Source organism: Arachis ipaensis, chromosome B7 (genome assembly GCF_059453495.1).
Source record: "Arachis ipaensis isolate K30076 ecotype BB chromosome B7, ASM5945349v1, whole genome shotgun sequence".
NCBI lineage: Eukaryota > Viridiplantae > Streptophyta > Magnoliopsida > Fabales > Fabaceae > Arachis > Arachis ipaensis.
The window spans coordinates 6,273,083-6,290,165 of record NC_142442.1 but is presented as its reverse complement, the minus strand read 5'-3'; the positions used below and the strand labels follow the sequence as shown (position 1 = coordinate 6,290,165).

Genomic DNA, 17,083 nt, shown 5'->3' with positions numbered 1-17,083 from the left:
ATTTTAATTCTCAATCAATTTATATATGTAATTTATCCTAATTATTTATACTAATAATATATAAAAATTAAATTTTAGTAACAAATATGACATTCAAATTAGTCTCTTATAATATTTTAAATTTTAATATATAAAGAATGATATTTTTTAAAAATATATTGATATTATTTTTCTAAATTTAATTGTACTGATTGCGCTCTTTCTTCTTTAATCCTGTATTAAAAACAAAAACCGAAAAATATCCCAATTTTTGCCGCTTCTTTTTTTTCCCGCTTCCTCCACGTCCCCCCTTGAAAAAGTAGGCTAAGGTGCGCCACTATAGCGCACGCTTTATCCTGCGCACCCCCAGAGAACGAAAGTAACAAAATGCTTCTGCAGCTCTAACTTGGATACTACTCAACACACTGTTTACTGAACCTTCTCCGTGCCTCAGGTAACTAACTCTCTCTGCAATTCTCAATTCAATTTTCATCCATAAAGTTGCAACGAATTCGTAACATGATTCTTAGTCTGCTAATGCGTTTTCGCTCTGTCTTTTTTTTTTCTTTCAAATTTCTGAAAAATTTTTGAAACCCTAAAAAGGTTCACGAGGTAAATATTACTCGGATTTCTTTGCGTTGGTGCTTGAATTCGAGAGCACAACGTAAAGTAAAACTTCACGCTGTGATTTTGTGCTTGATTTTCAGATTTGAAAGTCAAAGTTGCTTGGATTTTTGTTTTCTTAGAGCGAGCTAGCATCCGTGTAGTTTTTTTTATTTTTTTTAGTGTTTTCGTTCCTGATTTTTTTCGAAAATTGGATTAGTAAAGTAATTAAGCTTTAGCTTCACTTGGGTGTGTGAATGCTCGATATGGAGCAAGTGGGTTTTGAATTCTCTTGTGATGGTAACTTTTTTCTCATTTTTGTGTGTGCACTGCCGCTGTGACCAAAGAATGCATATAAATGTTTTTTTCCCCCTAATTTGATGGATGCTTATGGATTGTTTGCTTAATTATCGTAGGTACGGTTACTTCAGTTTCAACATGTACATTAAGCAGGTAATGTCCCTTGGGATGTGAATTATTTATTATTTATTACTTATGGTGTAATCAAAATTGGTAGAATTGGTTAAATTATGTCTTCTTGTTACAAAGCCTGCAGTGCTCCTCTTCTGGACATACTACATAATTTCTTTGCTTGAAATTGGTTCCTTGCCAACTGGATGTTTGATGCATTTTTGGATTGTTTTCTAGGTTGTGATTGAAGGTTTTAAGAGTTACAAAGAGCAAATTGCAACAGAGCCTTTCAGTCCTAAAGTTAATTGTGTTGGTAATAATTTCTAAAGTACCTTTGTAGATGCTTTCTACTATTTATTCTGGAAAATCCTTTAAAATGCACGATTACTTGGTTTGCTGTTTGGTAACCTTGTAAACCATGGCTTGGGTAAAGGCTCCTCTGTTGTAGCTTTTGTCCAAGCTATTCTTTGGGGTTTATAAATGTGAAACCAACAAGCAATTGGCTAGGTCAGTCATGATATGTTGTAGTCGCAACTCAACAAATTACATTTTGAGGCAATATGTTCTAAAGTGTTTTGGTGAATTTTCTTTCCTAGAAAATATTCTCATAGCTTGATAGACATTAGTTTCTGTAAAATCCTATTAGTGATATCATAATGGTTTTTTTAAGAGGGATTTGATTGAGACAGATAAAACATTAAAACTTCAAAAATCAATGGCGAAGAATTACAAACGAAAGCTAGATGGGTAAAAAACCAAAACAAACTTGCCAATCCCTAAACATGTCCTTTAGCCATAAGATTTGCTCTAGATATATCATATATGCAAGTGGCTGAATCTTACCCCAAATCAAGTGACGTGTCACATGATTATCTTCAAGAAAGTACATTTAAATTTTAACTAGCCAACTTCTTCGTATTGTGGCATAGCAGATTGTGATAAAAGTTTAGCCTCTTCATCTCCCAAAACCATGGAAGCTAACCTTAATAGCTGCTTCAATGAGTGCCATAAGCAAGATGGGAAGTACTTTTGGTTTTTCTTATTGTGAAGTTCTTTCCTTCTTCCATCTAGTTTTGGATAGAAAAAAACTTCAATTGAAAGAGATCTATTGGGTTTGCTTGACAATACTCCTATGTCTTCCATAGTTTTCGATGGAGGATGGAGGATCATGGAAGGGTGGTAAAAGGCCGGCATAAAGTTTTAGTGGATAGTTGTGGCGGAAATGGTGGATACGTTAAAAAATATAAATTTTATATATATATATATATATATATATATATATATATATATTATCAATAATATGAAATTGTTTATTCAATATATAACAATAGATATGAAAAACTAAAATTAATAACAAAATGACATAAATAATAATATTATTAATATAAACTAAGCAGCAGATGCCAATTGAGGTTTTAGAATAGAAAATAAAAAATATTGAGGGGTGAGAAATTGAGAAGAGAAAAAATGGGGTTTAGAATGAAAAAACAAAGAATTTAGTGTTCAAAATAGGAAAAAATAGTTCAAATTGTAAAGAAAAAAGGAAGCAGATTCGAGAATGAAGGAGGGCCAGCCAACCCGTGGCACACGGGAAGGATGCTGTCGGCAGGTCTTTCAGCAGCAAAGAGGGAGTGAGGGAGGGAGGGAGAGTAGAGAGGAAAGAGATTTCCTAGTTGAGTGGGTTTGTGACTTCGTGTAGAGTGGAAAAGGAAAGGGGGAGAACGTTAGCTTGGTAAATTAAACTTTTAGGGTATTTGAAAACACATAAACAACCCTCCAAATGCAAAAGATCACACCCGGATCCACCATGACGTTGCGGCCATTGTGGCTCCCGTGATTTCCATGGTGTTGCATCACTCGTATGACGGCAGGCCCAAAATTTGCCATGGTACAGCCATGGGCATATTTTAAAAATCCTTGTATCATCCGCAGCTATAATGCCAAATAACTGAAAACGATCACACTTTCCATGGAGGATTGCCCTACTTCAATTGAGATTTAGAATAAGATGAAAGACTTGTCAAATTATAGGTAAAATTGTTCAATCCTTTAGAATTCTTTTAGCTTTAAGATTTAGAATTAAGAATATAAAACAAAGAAACTGTTGATTGCTCTCATTAGTCAGAACTTGTGTGTGTGTATTTGTCTGTATAGATAGAGATAGAGAGAAATTAGTTGGTAACATTATTAATATCTTATTTATTTGTTTAATTATTTATTTTGTAGTTGGTGCTAATGGATCCGGGAAGTCAAACTTTTTCCATGGTATGGAAACAGCCATTCTTTTGCCTCTATTACATTAATTTGGTGACAGTGATCTATTCTTTGGAATGCAACTGAAATTTGTTCTTCGACATTTGATTTGTTAATCTTTTATCGTTTATTTTTAATAAAAAGTTTTGTTTTCATATGTAGCCATTCGTTTTGTGTTGAGTGATCTCTATCAGAACCTACGCAATGAGGATCGACATTCATTACTCCATGTATGGCATTGTGCACATTTCTTCATTCCTACCGCTGGTTCTGATGTTTTATTATTCAATTTTAGAACCTGGGCATGCTTTGTTGATTTATTCTCTGTACAGGAAGGGGCTGGGCACCAGGTTGTATCTGCGTTTGTGGAGATTGTGTTTGACAATTCAGACAACCGTATTCCGGTAATTTTTTTTGATTATTCATCTTTTTGTATGCTATTTTAATCTTTTGTTGTCTAAAAAGTATATAACAGATTGTGTGAATGCCATGGTGATGGATTATGGAAAAGTAGCTTTCTTTGGGTACTTCTGTTTCTTATTAGAAAGATAATTATATAGAGCCTTTTTAATATTCTTGTTAGAAATATTCATATGGATTCTGCTAACAAGTTGCCTTTTTAGAGCCTTTTTAACATGTCTTTTCTTAATCGCTTTAAGTGCAACAATGTGTTGGATATTTGTGTGTTCTCATCTAATGAATGCATATTATGGGTAATGCTGCTCAACCCATTTTTGGCAAATGAGTCAATGAGTAATAACATAAAGGTTTTGTTTTCACCAAATAAATTTGTGATTACGAGTACAGTTTCTTTCTCTGCATTGCCTCTTTCAGTTATTTCATTTACATACTTTAAAATGATGTTAAATACTTTCTGCTTGCTCTGTAGTCATTTGATTCATGGAGTACACTGGGTATTCTCTCTTTCAATTTTTGAAAAACTACCTAAGTTTTGATGTGATTCTTATAATTGTATTATTTTAAAGTCATATGGAAATCCTTTTTTTTAAATGCTTCAGCCTCGATAGGGTGGTGTAATTTCTCCATTGCTTCAGAATTGCTCAAGTCTCTAGTGATTTTTGTTCTTATAGAATATGGATACGATTGGCAATAATTTTGTTTGAAATATTGGCATCTATCTTTGCTGCTGAATAGGTTGACAAGGAGGAAGTGCGTTTGCGCCGGACTATTGGTTTGAAGAAGGATGAGTATTTTTTAGATGGAAAACACATAACGTGAGTAGAATTTATTAACATATTAGTGCGTGTGTTTTGACGTTCACTTTTGACTTCAGTTCAAAATGAAATATTCTGGTTTATACTGCTTAGCCAAATGACTATTTCCCTCTGCTCCTAAAGAAAATTATAAATGATCTGCAGAAAAACTGAAGTGATGAATTTACTGGAAAGTGCTGGGTTCTCTCGCTCAAATCCTTACTATGTTGTGCAGCAAGGAAAGGTATTGGTGCACGGCGGGGGTGCTTAAATGTGTGTTTCATTTTGATAAGATTCTTCGTCACGTTACATATAAATATAAATATAAATATATGGTAAACCATGAGCTGGATAGAGTTCTTGATTGCTTGTTTCTTATTGTTGCATAGATATCGTCACTAACATTGATGAAAGACTCAGAACGACTGGATTTATTGAAAGAAATTGGCGGTACTAGAGTTTATGAGGAGCGGCGTCGTGAAAGTCTGAAAATTATGCAGGAAACTGGCATGTTTTTCTGTTTAACTAGTTAATTTAAGGCTTTTGGTTTATGTTATTCATTATTCTTGTCATTGATTTCTTATCAACCAGCTTTTTTCTGTTTGATAGGTAATAAAAGAAAGCAAATAATTCAAGTTGTACAGTATCTAGATGAGAGGTTGAAGGAATTGGATGAGGAGAAAGAGGAACTACGGAAATATCAGCAGCTTGACAAGCAGAGAAAATCTTTGGAATATGCTATTTATAGCAAAGAAGTTCAAGATGCTCAACAAAAACTTATGGAGGTTGTCTATGTTTAATTTTACTGCATCTATAAGTTTATTCATGGTTACTTATTGTGTTCTATTGATTAGATTTGCTTTTGAAGAAATCCTATTTGATTTCTCCTCTAGAATTTTGAAATATTGGATTTTGATGCCTGTAATTGAATGCTTGGCACTTTGTTTTAGATAGAAGAAGCCCGAGCCAAGGTTTCTGAAACATCTGCAAAAAAGTATAATGATGTGCTTGATGCCCATGAGAAAATCAAAGATTTAGAGAATACATTGAAAGATGTCTCAAAAGAACTTCAAAACTCTAACAAAGAGAAAGAAAGTATAGAAAAGAGACGAACAAAGGCTTTAAAGAAGCATACAGAGCTTGAGCTTGATGTCAAGGACCTACAAGAGAAGATTACTGGAAATATTCGAGCAAAGGTATCATTATGATGGTTGATTACTTGTTTGACTTGTTTTTGATGGGATGGTTTGTCCAAGATCTGTTCTCACCTACCTGCTTTCAGGAAGATGCTGCAAGACAACTGAAGATACTTGAGAAGAACATTCAAGATTCAAATGATGAGCTGGAGAAAATCAGACCTAAATATGAGGAACAAGTTATGGAAGAAAAAGAAATCACCAAGCGGTAAGCTATGGTTGTGGGTGTCTGAAGTTGCAGTTGAATAATATAATTGGATGCAGCACTCTCTGAATGTACAAATTAGTCTTTTTGACATGATATGTTTTAATATTATTCTGTTGGCTATTTATAATTTCATTCTATTATCTTTAAAGAACTAATTTTAGAGAAGATAATGAAATATTGTTTGTCCTCATCATTCTTGCAGAACTTTTCTCTAGATCTAAAATATAGATTTTTGTATTTGTTGCTTGTTTGTGCAAGCATGTATTTGACACTGATGTTTCTTTAGATAATTTCTATAGCCAATCCAAGGAGGGTAAGTTGTTTTGTGTTTGTAGAGAACATGCAACAACCTCAACTGTGTTTTTTCCCAAATAAATAAAAAAATATTTTGTTATAAATCAGAATAATGGAGCGTGAGAAACAGCTCAGTATACTCTACCAAAAGCAAGGGCGTGCAACCCAGTTTCCGAGTAAAGCTGCTCGTGACAAGTGGCTTCGCAAGGAGATAGAAGATCTTGAACGAGTGCTTTCCTCAAACTCAGGGCAGGCAAGTGCTAATTTTTATTTATGTGCTATAATGATCCTGGATTTCCTTTTTTCTTTTATTTTAAATACATTAAGGTCCCTACTTTTTATCAGGCTGCTAGATTTGTATTTATGAATTTCATTGAGCTATGCTGTCTATTTATCATTGTATGTTGTTTCTCTTTCTTTCTTTCTTTATTTATTTTTGGTGGTTGTTGGGACAGGAAAAAATGCTCTTGGAGGAAATTGGTCGTCTTAAAGGTGAACTGGATGGCTGTGATGAGACCATTGAGAAATGTAGATCTCAGATTACTACTTTGCAATCTCACATTGACCAGTCACGGCAAGGGTTTAATAAATATAAAGTTCAAAGAGATAAGTTGCAGGATAAGAGGAAGTATGTATATCTTTTGTTGCATTTTTTATATATTTCTGGGATAAAGGAATGAATATTAGGTTTACGAATTCTGTTGGACTTTATAGTTTTATGGAATTTTTTGTTAGGTCTTTATAGATTAAAAGCTTGCAATTGGCTATCTATAAATGGATAAAAAAAAAATTAATTAGGTCCTTACAAATGGTTATCTTTAAAAAAAAAAAAACACAATACACATGGAATATTCGCTTACAAAATATTCCACAATTCATCCTACATCAAATAAAAGAAATATTCCAAGAATAATTCGTATTTTTATTTCTAAAACAAAAATGGCTTGCAAAGATCTAACTGAAAATTTGAGTAAACTATAAGGACTTACTAAGTTTAGAAACCTACATACTATTTTAGATAGAATAAATGTTATTATTGGTTACTTTACAGAGTGACAAAGATATTACTTGTGATTTTAAATTTTTGTCTTGTAGGTCCTTATGGGACAAAGAAAATACACTTACTGCTGAAATTGATAAGCTGAGAGCTGAAGTTGAGAAGGCTGAAAAGAGCCTTGATCACGCAATTCCCGGTGTGAGTGTTTTTTCTTTCTTGCTTATTTATCATCTCACTTCTGACTTCTGAGTACTTTTAGATTCTCAAGAAATGTTACAGTAAATCTGGGATTTTCCATCTTTCACTATGTGTGTGGTACGTATGTGCTAATTTAGTGTATAACTTTAGAATCACTTACACAGGTGTTGCTGTGTTGGTGCTAATTTGGGGTATAAATATAGAATCACTTACATATACTGCCTGACGTAGGCTAACGGTTACCACATATACAGATCTTAGTCCTTAAAATCTTATAAACTGCTTTCTGTTTAGGGGATCTTGCTATGTATATTATATATACATTGCAGCTCAACATTACTTAGAGAATTTATATGCAACTTCAAGAAAGTATCAAGTGGTTTATGTCATGATTAATGAGTTTACTGCTGTTTCATAATAATGGTCTATGTCATGAAGATTTGACAGTTTTTATGTGGTCACAACCCTCCTCTTTTATCCGGGCTTAGGACCAGCTGTGTAACATGGGAAGAGTTTGCTCTTTTATAATATAAATGGAAAGGACTTGAAAGAATAAGTACTTCCTGGTTTCTGTCCTTTAGGTTATGCAGTACTAAAACGAACCATCAAGAATAGACATACTCCTTTCCATGTATGTCTATGGAGTTTTAATGTGTTGGTAATAAAATCCTTTGCAATTATATATGATGTTCTGTGCTGATGTTTCAATCTAATTGGACATTTAACAATGGATAGTACTTAGCATCTGGGAATGCAGTGGAAGATGCTGTTATCTGTCCAGTTCAGGGATGTTCTGTCATGATTTTATTTCTATAAACTTACTCTAGTGAGATGTTGCCATTTTTTCTATCACCATACTTGACACTCCTTTATGTTCAGGATGTCAGAAGGGGGATGAACTCAGTTCGGAAAATCTGCAGGGAGTATAACATTTCTGGTGTTTATGGTCCAATCATTGAGTTGCTGAGTTGTGAAGAGAAATTCTTCACAGCAGTTGAAGTTACTGCAGGAAACAGGTCATTTCTCCCTTATATTTCGTTTGAAATATAGGCTATGCAAGCTGTAGCATTCTAGTGTGTATTTTATTTTTCTCTATGTTCCATTGGTGTGATTGAAATGGATTTTGTGTTGGAACATGCAAAGCTTTCACTTGTTCAATCCTTTTGAAGTGCTGGTCATTCTTCTTAGGCTGTGATCTCCTTACAGGTTTCAATTCACTTGTACATGCAATTTAACATTTTCCTTTTAATATATTTGTTTAAACAGCTTATTCCATGTGGTTGTTGAAAATGATGACACGTCAACCCAGATAATTAGACATCTTAACGCACATAAAGGTGGACGAGTTACATTTATCCCACTTAACAGAGTGAGGGCACCACGCATTACTTATCCCCAGAGTTCTGATGTCATCCCTCTCTTAAAGAAATTGAATTTTAAACATGACTATAACCCTGCATTCAGTCAGGTTAGCTTCTACAACAGATGTTAACTTTTATTTACACAAGTTAATACATGTTCAGGAGCAATTTGCTAAAGGGTTGTAAACTTCTAATTATAAGTTTTTTGTGTGGCTGGTGATACTATCTTCTTGACTATATAGATGGATTGATTTCCCTCATCATTTCTGATATTTCTTAGGTATTTGCCCGAACGGTTGTGTGCAAGAATTTGGATGTGGCTTCAAGGGTTGCCAGGACTGATGGTCTTGACTGCATAACACTGGATGGTTGGTGTGGAAATGCTTTACATGGCTTGTCTACATGATATGGCCTAGCTGTGTGTTTTGCCTTTGACTATAAGCTGTGTGCTTCATTACAGGTGATCAAGTTAGCAAGAAAGGTAGTATGACGGGAGGATTTTATGATCACAGACGATCAAAATTGAAGTTTATGAATATCATTAAGCAAAATGAAGATGAAATTCACTCAAAAGAGGAGGAATTGATGAAAGTTAGATCTGACCTGCAAGATATCCTTTAATTTTTATAGATGTTTTAATAAATGAAATCCTTTATTTATTTATTTATTTTTTTGTGCTGATTCACTCAGTTTTTACTTGGGTTTATTTTTGCACCAGTAAGGAGATCTCTTGTCATCCTATCTTTTTGTGTCATTCTTTTCTTATGATATTCTTTCTCCCAAAAGAGAAAAGTAGCTCCAAAGGCTAGGAGGAATGAAGGCATTAACTTAATAATTTGATTAACTTCAAACAGTAAATTCATCATTCTTTGTCATTTAGATTTCTGGTTTCTCTTGAATATTCATGTTGCTTTCTTAGAGTAATGATTTAGTGGATGAAGGTGGATTGGTGTATAAAATTGTAAAGACCTTTGTCAAGCATGTTTTAGAAAATAAGATTATATCTGGATTTTTTCCCCTCTCCCGGTGGGTAGTTGGACAACTCGTGTGTGACTGCACTTGGTTGGTTCCATAGCCCTTAAGTGGATTTTAATGATTTTTGAACGCTTATTACCTAAAGTCATCGATTTTTTTTTTGTTTTATTATTATTTGATTTTGTTGTTCGTTGGCAATGATTGATTTTGCTTAGATAATTATTTTTGCTCTATATTTTGTTGAAACTTTTATAGTGACACCTATGTTTTTTCAATGCACATGCTTTTCTTTGCATGGTATATTTGTTTCCAACCTCCAATAGTTTTGTTTCCACTGAACTATCCTCACAGATAGACCAAAAGATCACTGAACTTGTTTCCGAGCAGCAGAAGATTGAGGCTGAGTGTGCTCATGGAAAATCAGAAATGGAACAATTTAAGCAGGACATTGCAAATGCTAACAAGCAGAAGCAATTGATTTCTAAGGCACTTTCAAAAAAGGTGTTATTATATTTCTATATTATACAAGATGATCCCCTTGGAGTTTCTTTTCTGTTGGAAGTTGGCTGTGGAATTAAGTGTCAATAATTTTTAAGTTTTTCCTTAATGGCTTGTAGGAAAAGTCACTTCTTGATGTCCAGAATCAGATTGAACAGCTTAAAGCTAGTATGGCAATGAAAACAGCCGAGATGGGCACGGAACTAATTGACCATTTAACGCCAGAGGAAAAGAAGCTTCTGTCTGATTTGAATCCCGAAATCAAGGAACTTAAAGAGCAGCTTGTTGCATGCAAGACTGATCGTATCGAGGTTATTGAATTGATAGTATTTGTATTGGTACAGTTTACAGGGCTGGATCCTTATTCTAACTTGAGATTTGCAGACGGAAGCACGGAAAGCGGAGCTGGAAACTAATCTAACGACAAACCTGAGGAGAAGAAAGCAAGAGTTGGAAGCTGTAATATCATCTGCTGATGATGACACTCTGGGTGTAGATGCTGGATTGAAGGCGCAGGAACTTAGCGATGCTAAATTGTTAGTTGATGATGCATCAGAGCAGCTTAGAAGTGAGACTTCCATTTAATCTTTTCTTTTCTTGATGTTTTGAAGAAACATTATAATTCCATGGTTGACAACATTATCTTTCTCAGGAGTCTCTAATAGTATAAGTGCTCGATCAAAGGAAATTAAACAGATCAAAGAAGAAATCAATAAGTTGAAGGTATGTAGTCTTCTTAGGCTGCATTTGTTTATAGGCATGGAACACTGAAACAGGGACACAGACACAAAATCATGTTTGGCAAATAAGATATGTCCAGAGACACTGAATTAGTGTATTTCGTGTCTTTCTTGATACTAACAAGAGACACAATTTATTTTTATTTTTTCTTTCATTATTTTTATCAAATTTTCGTAATTATATTTTTTATCGTTATACTTTTCTTCCTAAACTTTTTGTATGGAAAAAATAAGAGTAAATTAGACTTTTGTAATATGTTCTTGTTTATCACCAAACAAAATATAAGAACATTAATTTTTGTGTCTCTGTCTTTAGTGTCTTGTTTTCCGTGTTTTGTTTTGTCCTGTTCTCAGAACCAAACACAATATTATAGATTGATTGCTGGCTACAGTAGTTTTTGCTTCATCAATAATGATGACTATGGTTTGCAGTCATTGGAGGATGAGTATGAAAGAAAACTTCAGGAAGAAACAAAAGAATTAGAGCAGTTGCTGAGTAAAAAAAATATATATTCTGCTAAAGAAGAAGAATATACAAAGAAAATAAGGGAACTGGGCCCATTGACATCAGATGCATTTGAGACGTAAGGCTTTTCTTGATGATCATTTCTTTTCTCTTTCAATTTTGGGACATAAATAAGGTTTTTATTTTATTTTTTTAATTTTCTTTTAAATGATCAAGAAATCTGCCATATTTTAAATAATGCAGAAGATATGTGCTGTTACAGTTATAGGTTATTTCCTTGCAGTTTGTTGTTATCTCTATAGTTTGGTTGTAGCTAACTTTATTGCACCTTCTTAGGTACAAGAGGAGGAACATCAAAGAATTGCATAAAGTGTTGCACAGGTGCAATGATCAACTGCAGCAGTTCAGTCATGTAAACAAGAAAGCGCTTGACCAGTATATAAATTTTACAGAACAACGAGAGGAACTTCAGAAAAGGCAAGCTGAACTTGATGCAGGAGATGAGGTAATTGTCTGGCCTTTTGGTTGAAATGGTTCTTTATAATTCACATTAAGGTGGGTGATTACCTGACAGCTAAATGCTTGATATACATTGCTAGTTCCTGTTCTGCACTATAGCATCTGAAAGATTTGGTACAACTGATCGTTCATGGCATCTGATTGTTGATATTTTCATTTCTCCCTGAAAATGGTGGTGATATTTTGATTTGTCCCCGAAAAAGGTGTTGTTAACCACTTGCATATATATGAAATAACTTTTTCCCCTTTTTATATTTTTGACTGCTTTTATTTTCTTATGTGAGTTGTATTCCAGTATTAAGGTTCATTTTGAATGTGAAACATCCAAACCCAGCTTTTGCATTTTTTTTTCACACTGGTCTATACAGCATCACTAAATTATTTGAGTTCTCTGTCACTGGCATTGAGTAATTGCAGAAAATTAGAGAGCTAATATCTGTACTTGATCAACGGAAGGATGAATCAATAGAGCGCACTTTCAAAGGTGTTGCTAGGCATTTTCGAGAAGTGTTTTCTGAACTCGTACAGGGGGGTCATGGTCATCTGGTTATGATGAAGAAAAAGGTTTGTGATTGTTAAATCTTTTATCTGGTTTGTGAAAGTATCTTGCTTTCTAGCATGTTATATAGGATCATGATGCTTTAAGTGATTTCTTACTTTCTCTTGTGTGGTGGTTGATTATCAATTTTTTATGTGAAATTTGTGAGAAGTGAGCTATCTCAATTGAAGTTATTTTTTTCTTTTTTGGTTATTGTAATTGATATTTTGTATCCATTCCTTTCCCTTAGGATGGTGGTCACGATGATGATGATGATGATGAGGATGGTCCTCGTGAAGCAAACCCAGAGGGTAGAGTAGAAAAGTACATTGGAGTGAAAGTGAAGGCAAGTGCATTTCTGCTGTGCCCTTTTTACTTATGATTTAAATGTTTTGCCAGGTCATTTATTGGTCTAGCATTGGTCAAAACCAAAGCTGCTGTTTTGCTTTCATACTACACACAATTTAGGTATATAATTATAATTATTCAACATTCCTGGCACGATTATTCCTTGCAGGTTTCTTTTACTGGACAAGGAGAGACACAGTCCATGAAGCAGTTGTCTGGGGGTCAAAAGACTGTAGTTGCTCTTACACTTATCTTTGCCATACAACGATGTGATCCTGCTCCGTTTTATCTATTTGATGAGATTGATGCGGCTCTGGATCCACAATACAGAACTGCTGTTGGAAGTATCCTTTTATTACTCTTGCTATCTTATTTTCATGGCAATTAACTGGTTGTGATTCTTCAGTCACTTGTATTGCATCTGTGGTTCAATAAAATTTTATAGTGCTTATATAATAGTCATCTTGTGACCATCTCCTCTAAATACTAAAGCTGTTACTTGCATGGTTCTTTGACAGCTAAAAAGACTTATCCTACTAGGTGAGATTCATCAATCAAATGACACAATAGGTTTTTCTTGATATCCAAAATAGTTCAAACAATTTTTATTATTCCAACATATTTATCATGTTCCCTTCTTTCATTTAAGGTTCATCTCAAAAGGCCAGGGAAATACCTTCACGTTTGTTTTCTCTCGTAATTATTGCTGTTAAACGTACCTAAGCACCAAGATACAGGTTAAGTTCTTGCATTAAGTGCTTCTAGTAGAGGGAAATGCAGGTACATTTACATTAAAATTTACAGTTTTACATGAGAAATACAATTTCAAGTGAATTTCAAAGGGCAGTGCTTCATCTTTCATTTGGAGAAGTCTATTTTAGCCTTGGTCTTGTTGCATTGGTGAGGCTTTATTACTTCGTAAATTACATTTTTGTTTCAAAATATATATATATTTTTTTATTGAAGATATATAATATAAAGTTCCAATTTATCCATGCTTGCAATCAATGTGCTTTGGAGGAGGCAGTTGGGAAATGTTTAGATTCAGATATGGGCTTTTGGTGATATTTAAATTTAACAATTATTATGCTTGCCTTATTGACTGATATCAAGATTCCATTTTATATTGTTGTCTTGGGATCCTTAACTTCCCTAGATATGATCCGCCGTCTGGCAGACTTTTCAACCACACAATTTATCACAACAACATTCCGCCCAGAGCTTGTGAAAGTTGCTGACAAGATCTATGGAGTAACGCATAAAAGCCGGGTTAGCCGTGTTAATGTTGTATCCAAGGACGATGCTCTAGAATTTATCGAGCATGATCAGATGCAAAATGCTGAATAAGGTTAGAGAACCTCATAACATTTCTGCTATGGAGTTAAAGGTTTTGAAAATAACATGAAACATTTTTATAATAGCTGCGGCTGTTGATCTTGCTAGGATGGAAAATTTTCCTTCTGGTGGCACTTAGTGCCTATTGGTATTCTACTAAGCTAACTCGCACTATATAGGGAGAGGTCCAAGTGAGAGGAGTGCTTTTATGAGAGAAATAAATTTGGGTTATATCTTTTACATCAATGGTCAAGATTAAAGTTGCATGAATTCTTAATTCTTAATTGGTCATATGGTCTTTTTAACAATTCTTTGACTATCTATATATGGTTGTGGTCCAGATTATATACATATATAGGAGATTTATTTAGCAAGAGTAGTAGTCTTATATGAATGCGAGAGACACAAATCCAGACTGCAAGTTATAGCCATATATATGGATAGTTAGGATTAAAAGATGTTAAAAAGTCATTTAGCACCTAAAAAAATCATTCCATCCATCTATCTATCTATCAATCAATCAATCATCAATTTTATCTATATAAAAGTTGATACCAAAGTCATTCTATATTCAACTAATTACATATAGATTTCTTAGAATTTCGCCATGTCAGCATATTAGTATAGATGTAATTTTATTGTGAAACCAAATATATATTTTCTTTCAACCTCAATGTTAATTCTTGTAACAGTTTCCATAATAATTAACAAGGTAATCTTTCCAATTAAAATCTCTTTTTAATAATTTTAAATGTCCTCTTTATTATTCAATTCATATTTAATAACTATTTTCAAAAATAAGTTGATTATTCATTTGTTTTTACAATTGCATTTTTTATAAAATAATTTATGGGAAATGAGTGTGCTAGATTGTTTCAAAAATTAAAAACCAATGAGCGGTTTATACTATAGTTGAAAGACGTCAAGCTACTCTTATATAGTTTCTTTTATAGAAGAAAAATTAAATATTGCTAATTCATAGTTTTAGATTATCACAATTAACTTTATGCCTAATAATCCATTACTTTTTTCATTTACTTTATAGTAGGGTAAATTATATTTTTTGTCCTTGAAGTTTGTCAAAAATTTTAAAAATATTCTTAAGTTTTATTTTGCTTTAATTTTGTCCCTAAAGTTTTCAATTTGCATCAAATATAAATTTAGAAAGTTTAGGATTAATCCAGCAATAATGCATGACAACTGTCCAATTTACTTGTGTTGAAGGCTGATCTTGTGAAATTGTTGCTAAATTAGTCCTAAATTTTTTGAAAAATTAGCCGTCTGGGATATATTTGATGCAAATCGAAAATTTTTGGAACAAAATTGAAATAAAATAAAACTTAAGGATATTTTTAAAACTTTTAACAAACTTTAAGGACAAAAAATATACTTTATCTATCATAGTATTATAAAACACACCAATAAATATAACAAATTTAGATAAAATTATAATTTGTACAACGTTTACTTTTGAATTGATTCAAATTAAGGTAGTTATTTAATGTTATTTTATTTTAATATTTATGTTTTAATCCTATGCAGTGAAAAAATACAATTTATTTGTACTTATTAAAATAGTTAACAATATAGATATATGCAGTTTTAATCTTGAAACATAAATTAGTAATGATAACTTTAGAGATTATACAAATAATTACTTTACATAAAATCTTAAAATGTTTACCACCTATATTTTTTTGTACTTAAACTACTATAATTCAAAATATATACTTTTCAAAAAATAATTTATTATTCGTATTCATATTTATGTATTTAAAATTATTTTTATAATATTTATTAGTCACTTTTGATATTTATTTGAGTCTACGCAACAGCAGTGTCTCATTCTAGTTGATGTAAAATCTGATGACTCAAATTTGTTCCTTGCACTCGTAAAACTACCATTCTCACTTGGACCTCTCTCTGTGTGGTGACCCCCCGGTTTTGCTGTTGTATTGCATTAAGAAACTACAAATTTTAGAAACTTTGTATGTATGCTTACAGCTATTTTCTTTTCTAGTGTCAGCCATTTTCTTATCTTGATATAAGATTAATAACTTTCTTACGAAAGACGAGTTGCTATTCATTGATGGAAAAAACTTTTTCCCCTTTTTTCCCCCATATAATATCCTAATTTTGTAACTTGTTTGACTGTAATGACTTGCACACTAATTGTGCAACGTACTAGCCCCATTGTGCCTATTGTATATGATTTAATATAATATTCGCATTTTAGGTGCATCTGACATCCGTGATCTGATAAAATTGGTTGGCTGCGAGCATTGTTTGATGTCAACCATTTTAAGTACGTTGCAGACTTTATTAATGTAACTTGGATCTTCACTTTGTACAATCTCTTATTACATTGACACCAACGTAGGTCTAAGTAATCTAGAATCCCTGCTCATCCTCTATTTCTGTAAATTCATTAGAGGCTTGCTTATATGTTAATATCTTTTGCTAACTGTAGTAACCATATCTATGGTGGAAATTCCTTCAATGCTGTTTGATAATGTAAGTTTTTTACTTTTAAGTTACGTTCTATATATAATTATATCTTATCGATTTATATTTGCACTAAATATATGCTCGATTTCTTGATTACGCCTCGCTCATAATGCACTTGAATTCAGTCATAATCAGGCAATTCAGATCTATATACCGTTTGCTACAATGGTAGTGCGTGCATGACTGCATGTAGTAAAATACAAACTTAGCGTATAATAAATTGTTACTTTATTAATACCTTATTTGCTATTCAAACTAGACTTAAGACCTACACGATGTGTGGATAACTAAATTAATTATACTATATAGTATAAATTAAAAAATATTATATTGTTTAGATAATATGTGGATTAATGTTAATTTTAAAGATTTATTTGTAATTTGTATATAATTTAATATAATTATTCAAAAATAAAAAACAAAAATATACAACAAAAGTATT

At 32.8% G+C, this 17,083-nt stretch overlaps 1 protein-coding gene across 2 annotated transcripts; it reads left to right on the top strand.

Annotated features, from left to right (window-relative positions):
* Positions 1 to 320: 320 nt before the first annotated feature.
* Positions 321 to 16,666, top strand: TTN7 (Structural maintenance of chromosomes (SMC) family protein). 2 transcript variants are annotated; one of them, XM_088492507.1, is made up of 30 exons: positions 321 to 433; positions 999 to 1,035; positions 1,231 to 1,306; positions 3,220 to 3,258; positions 3,409 to 3,476; positions 3,579 to 3,650; positions 4,402 to 4,481; positions 4,626 to 4,704; positions 4,850 to 4,967; positions 5,070 to 5,245; positions 5,411 to 5,656; positions 5,743 to 5,864; positions 6,267 to 6,411; positions 6,614 to 6,786; positions 7,254 to 7,353; positions 8,233 to 8,369; positions 8,620 to 8,821; positions 8,995 to 9,082; positions 9,175 to 9,325; positions 10,040 to 10,190; positions 10,307 to 10,498; positions 10,572 to 10,755; positions 10,840 to 10,910; positions 11,360 to 11,511; positions 11,730 to 11,898; positions 12,330 to 12,476; positions 12,701 to 12,796; positions 12,968 to 13,142; positions 13,955 to 14,146; positions 16,370 to 16,666. In XM_088492507.1, exons 2-29 carry the CDS (start codon positions 1,021 to 1,023, stop codon positions 14,143 to 14,145), a joined length of 3,615 nt encoding a protein of 1,204 aa, XP_088348633.1. In that variant the 5' UTR covers positions 321 to 433; positions 999 to 1,020; the 3' UTR covers position 14,146; positions 16,370 to 16,666. The 2 variants fall into 2 exon arrangements, 1 of the variants encoding a protein (XP_088348633.1); XR_015891980.1 differs by lacking the exon at positions 321 to 433 and having other exon boundaries at positions 981 to 1,035; positions 12,968 to 13,338; positions 13,448 to 14,146.
* The last annotated feature ends 417 nt before the right edge of the window (positions 16,667 to 17,083 follow it).

Bases quoted from the DNA above. Each gene is read 5' to 3' on its own strand.
- TTN7 (XM_088492507.1), top strand. The intron at 4,705-4,849 runs GTATTGGTGCAC...ATTGTTGCATAG, and splicing joins ATGTTGTGCAGCAAGGAAAG to ATATCGTCACTAACATTGAT. The intron at 10,756-10,839 runs GTGAGACTTCCA...TATCTTTCTCAG, and splicing joins TGCATCAGAGCAGCTTAGAA to GAGTCTCTAATAGTATAAGT.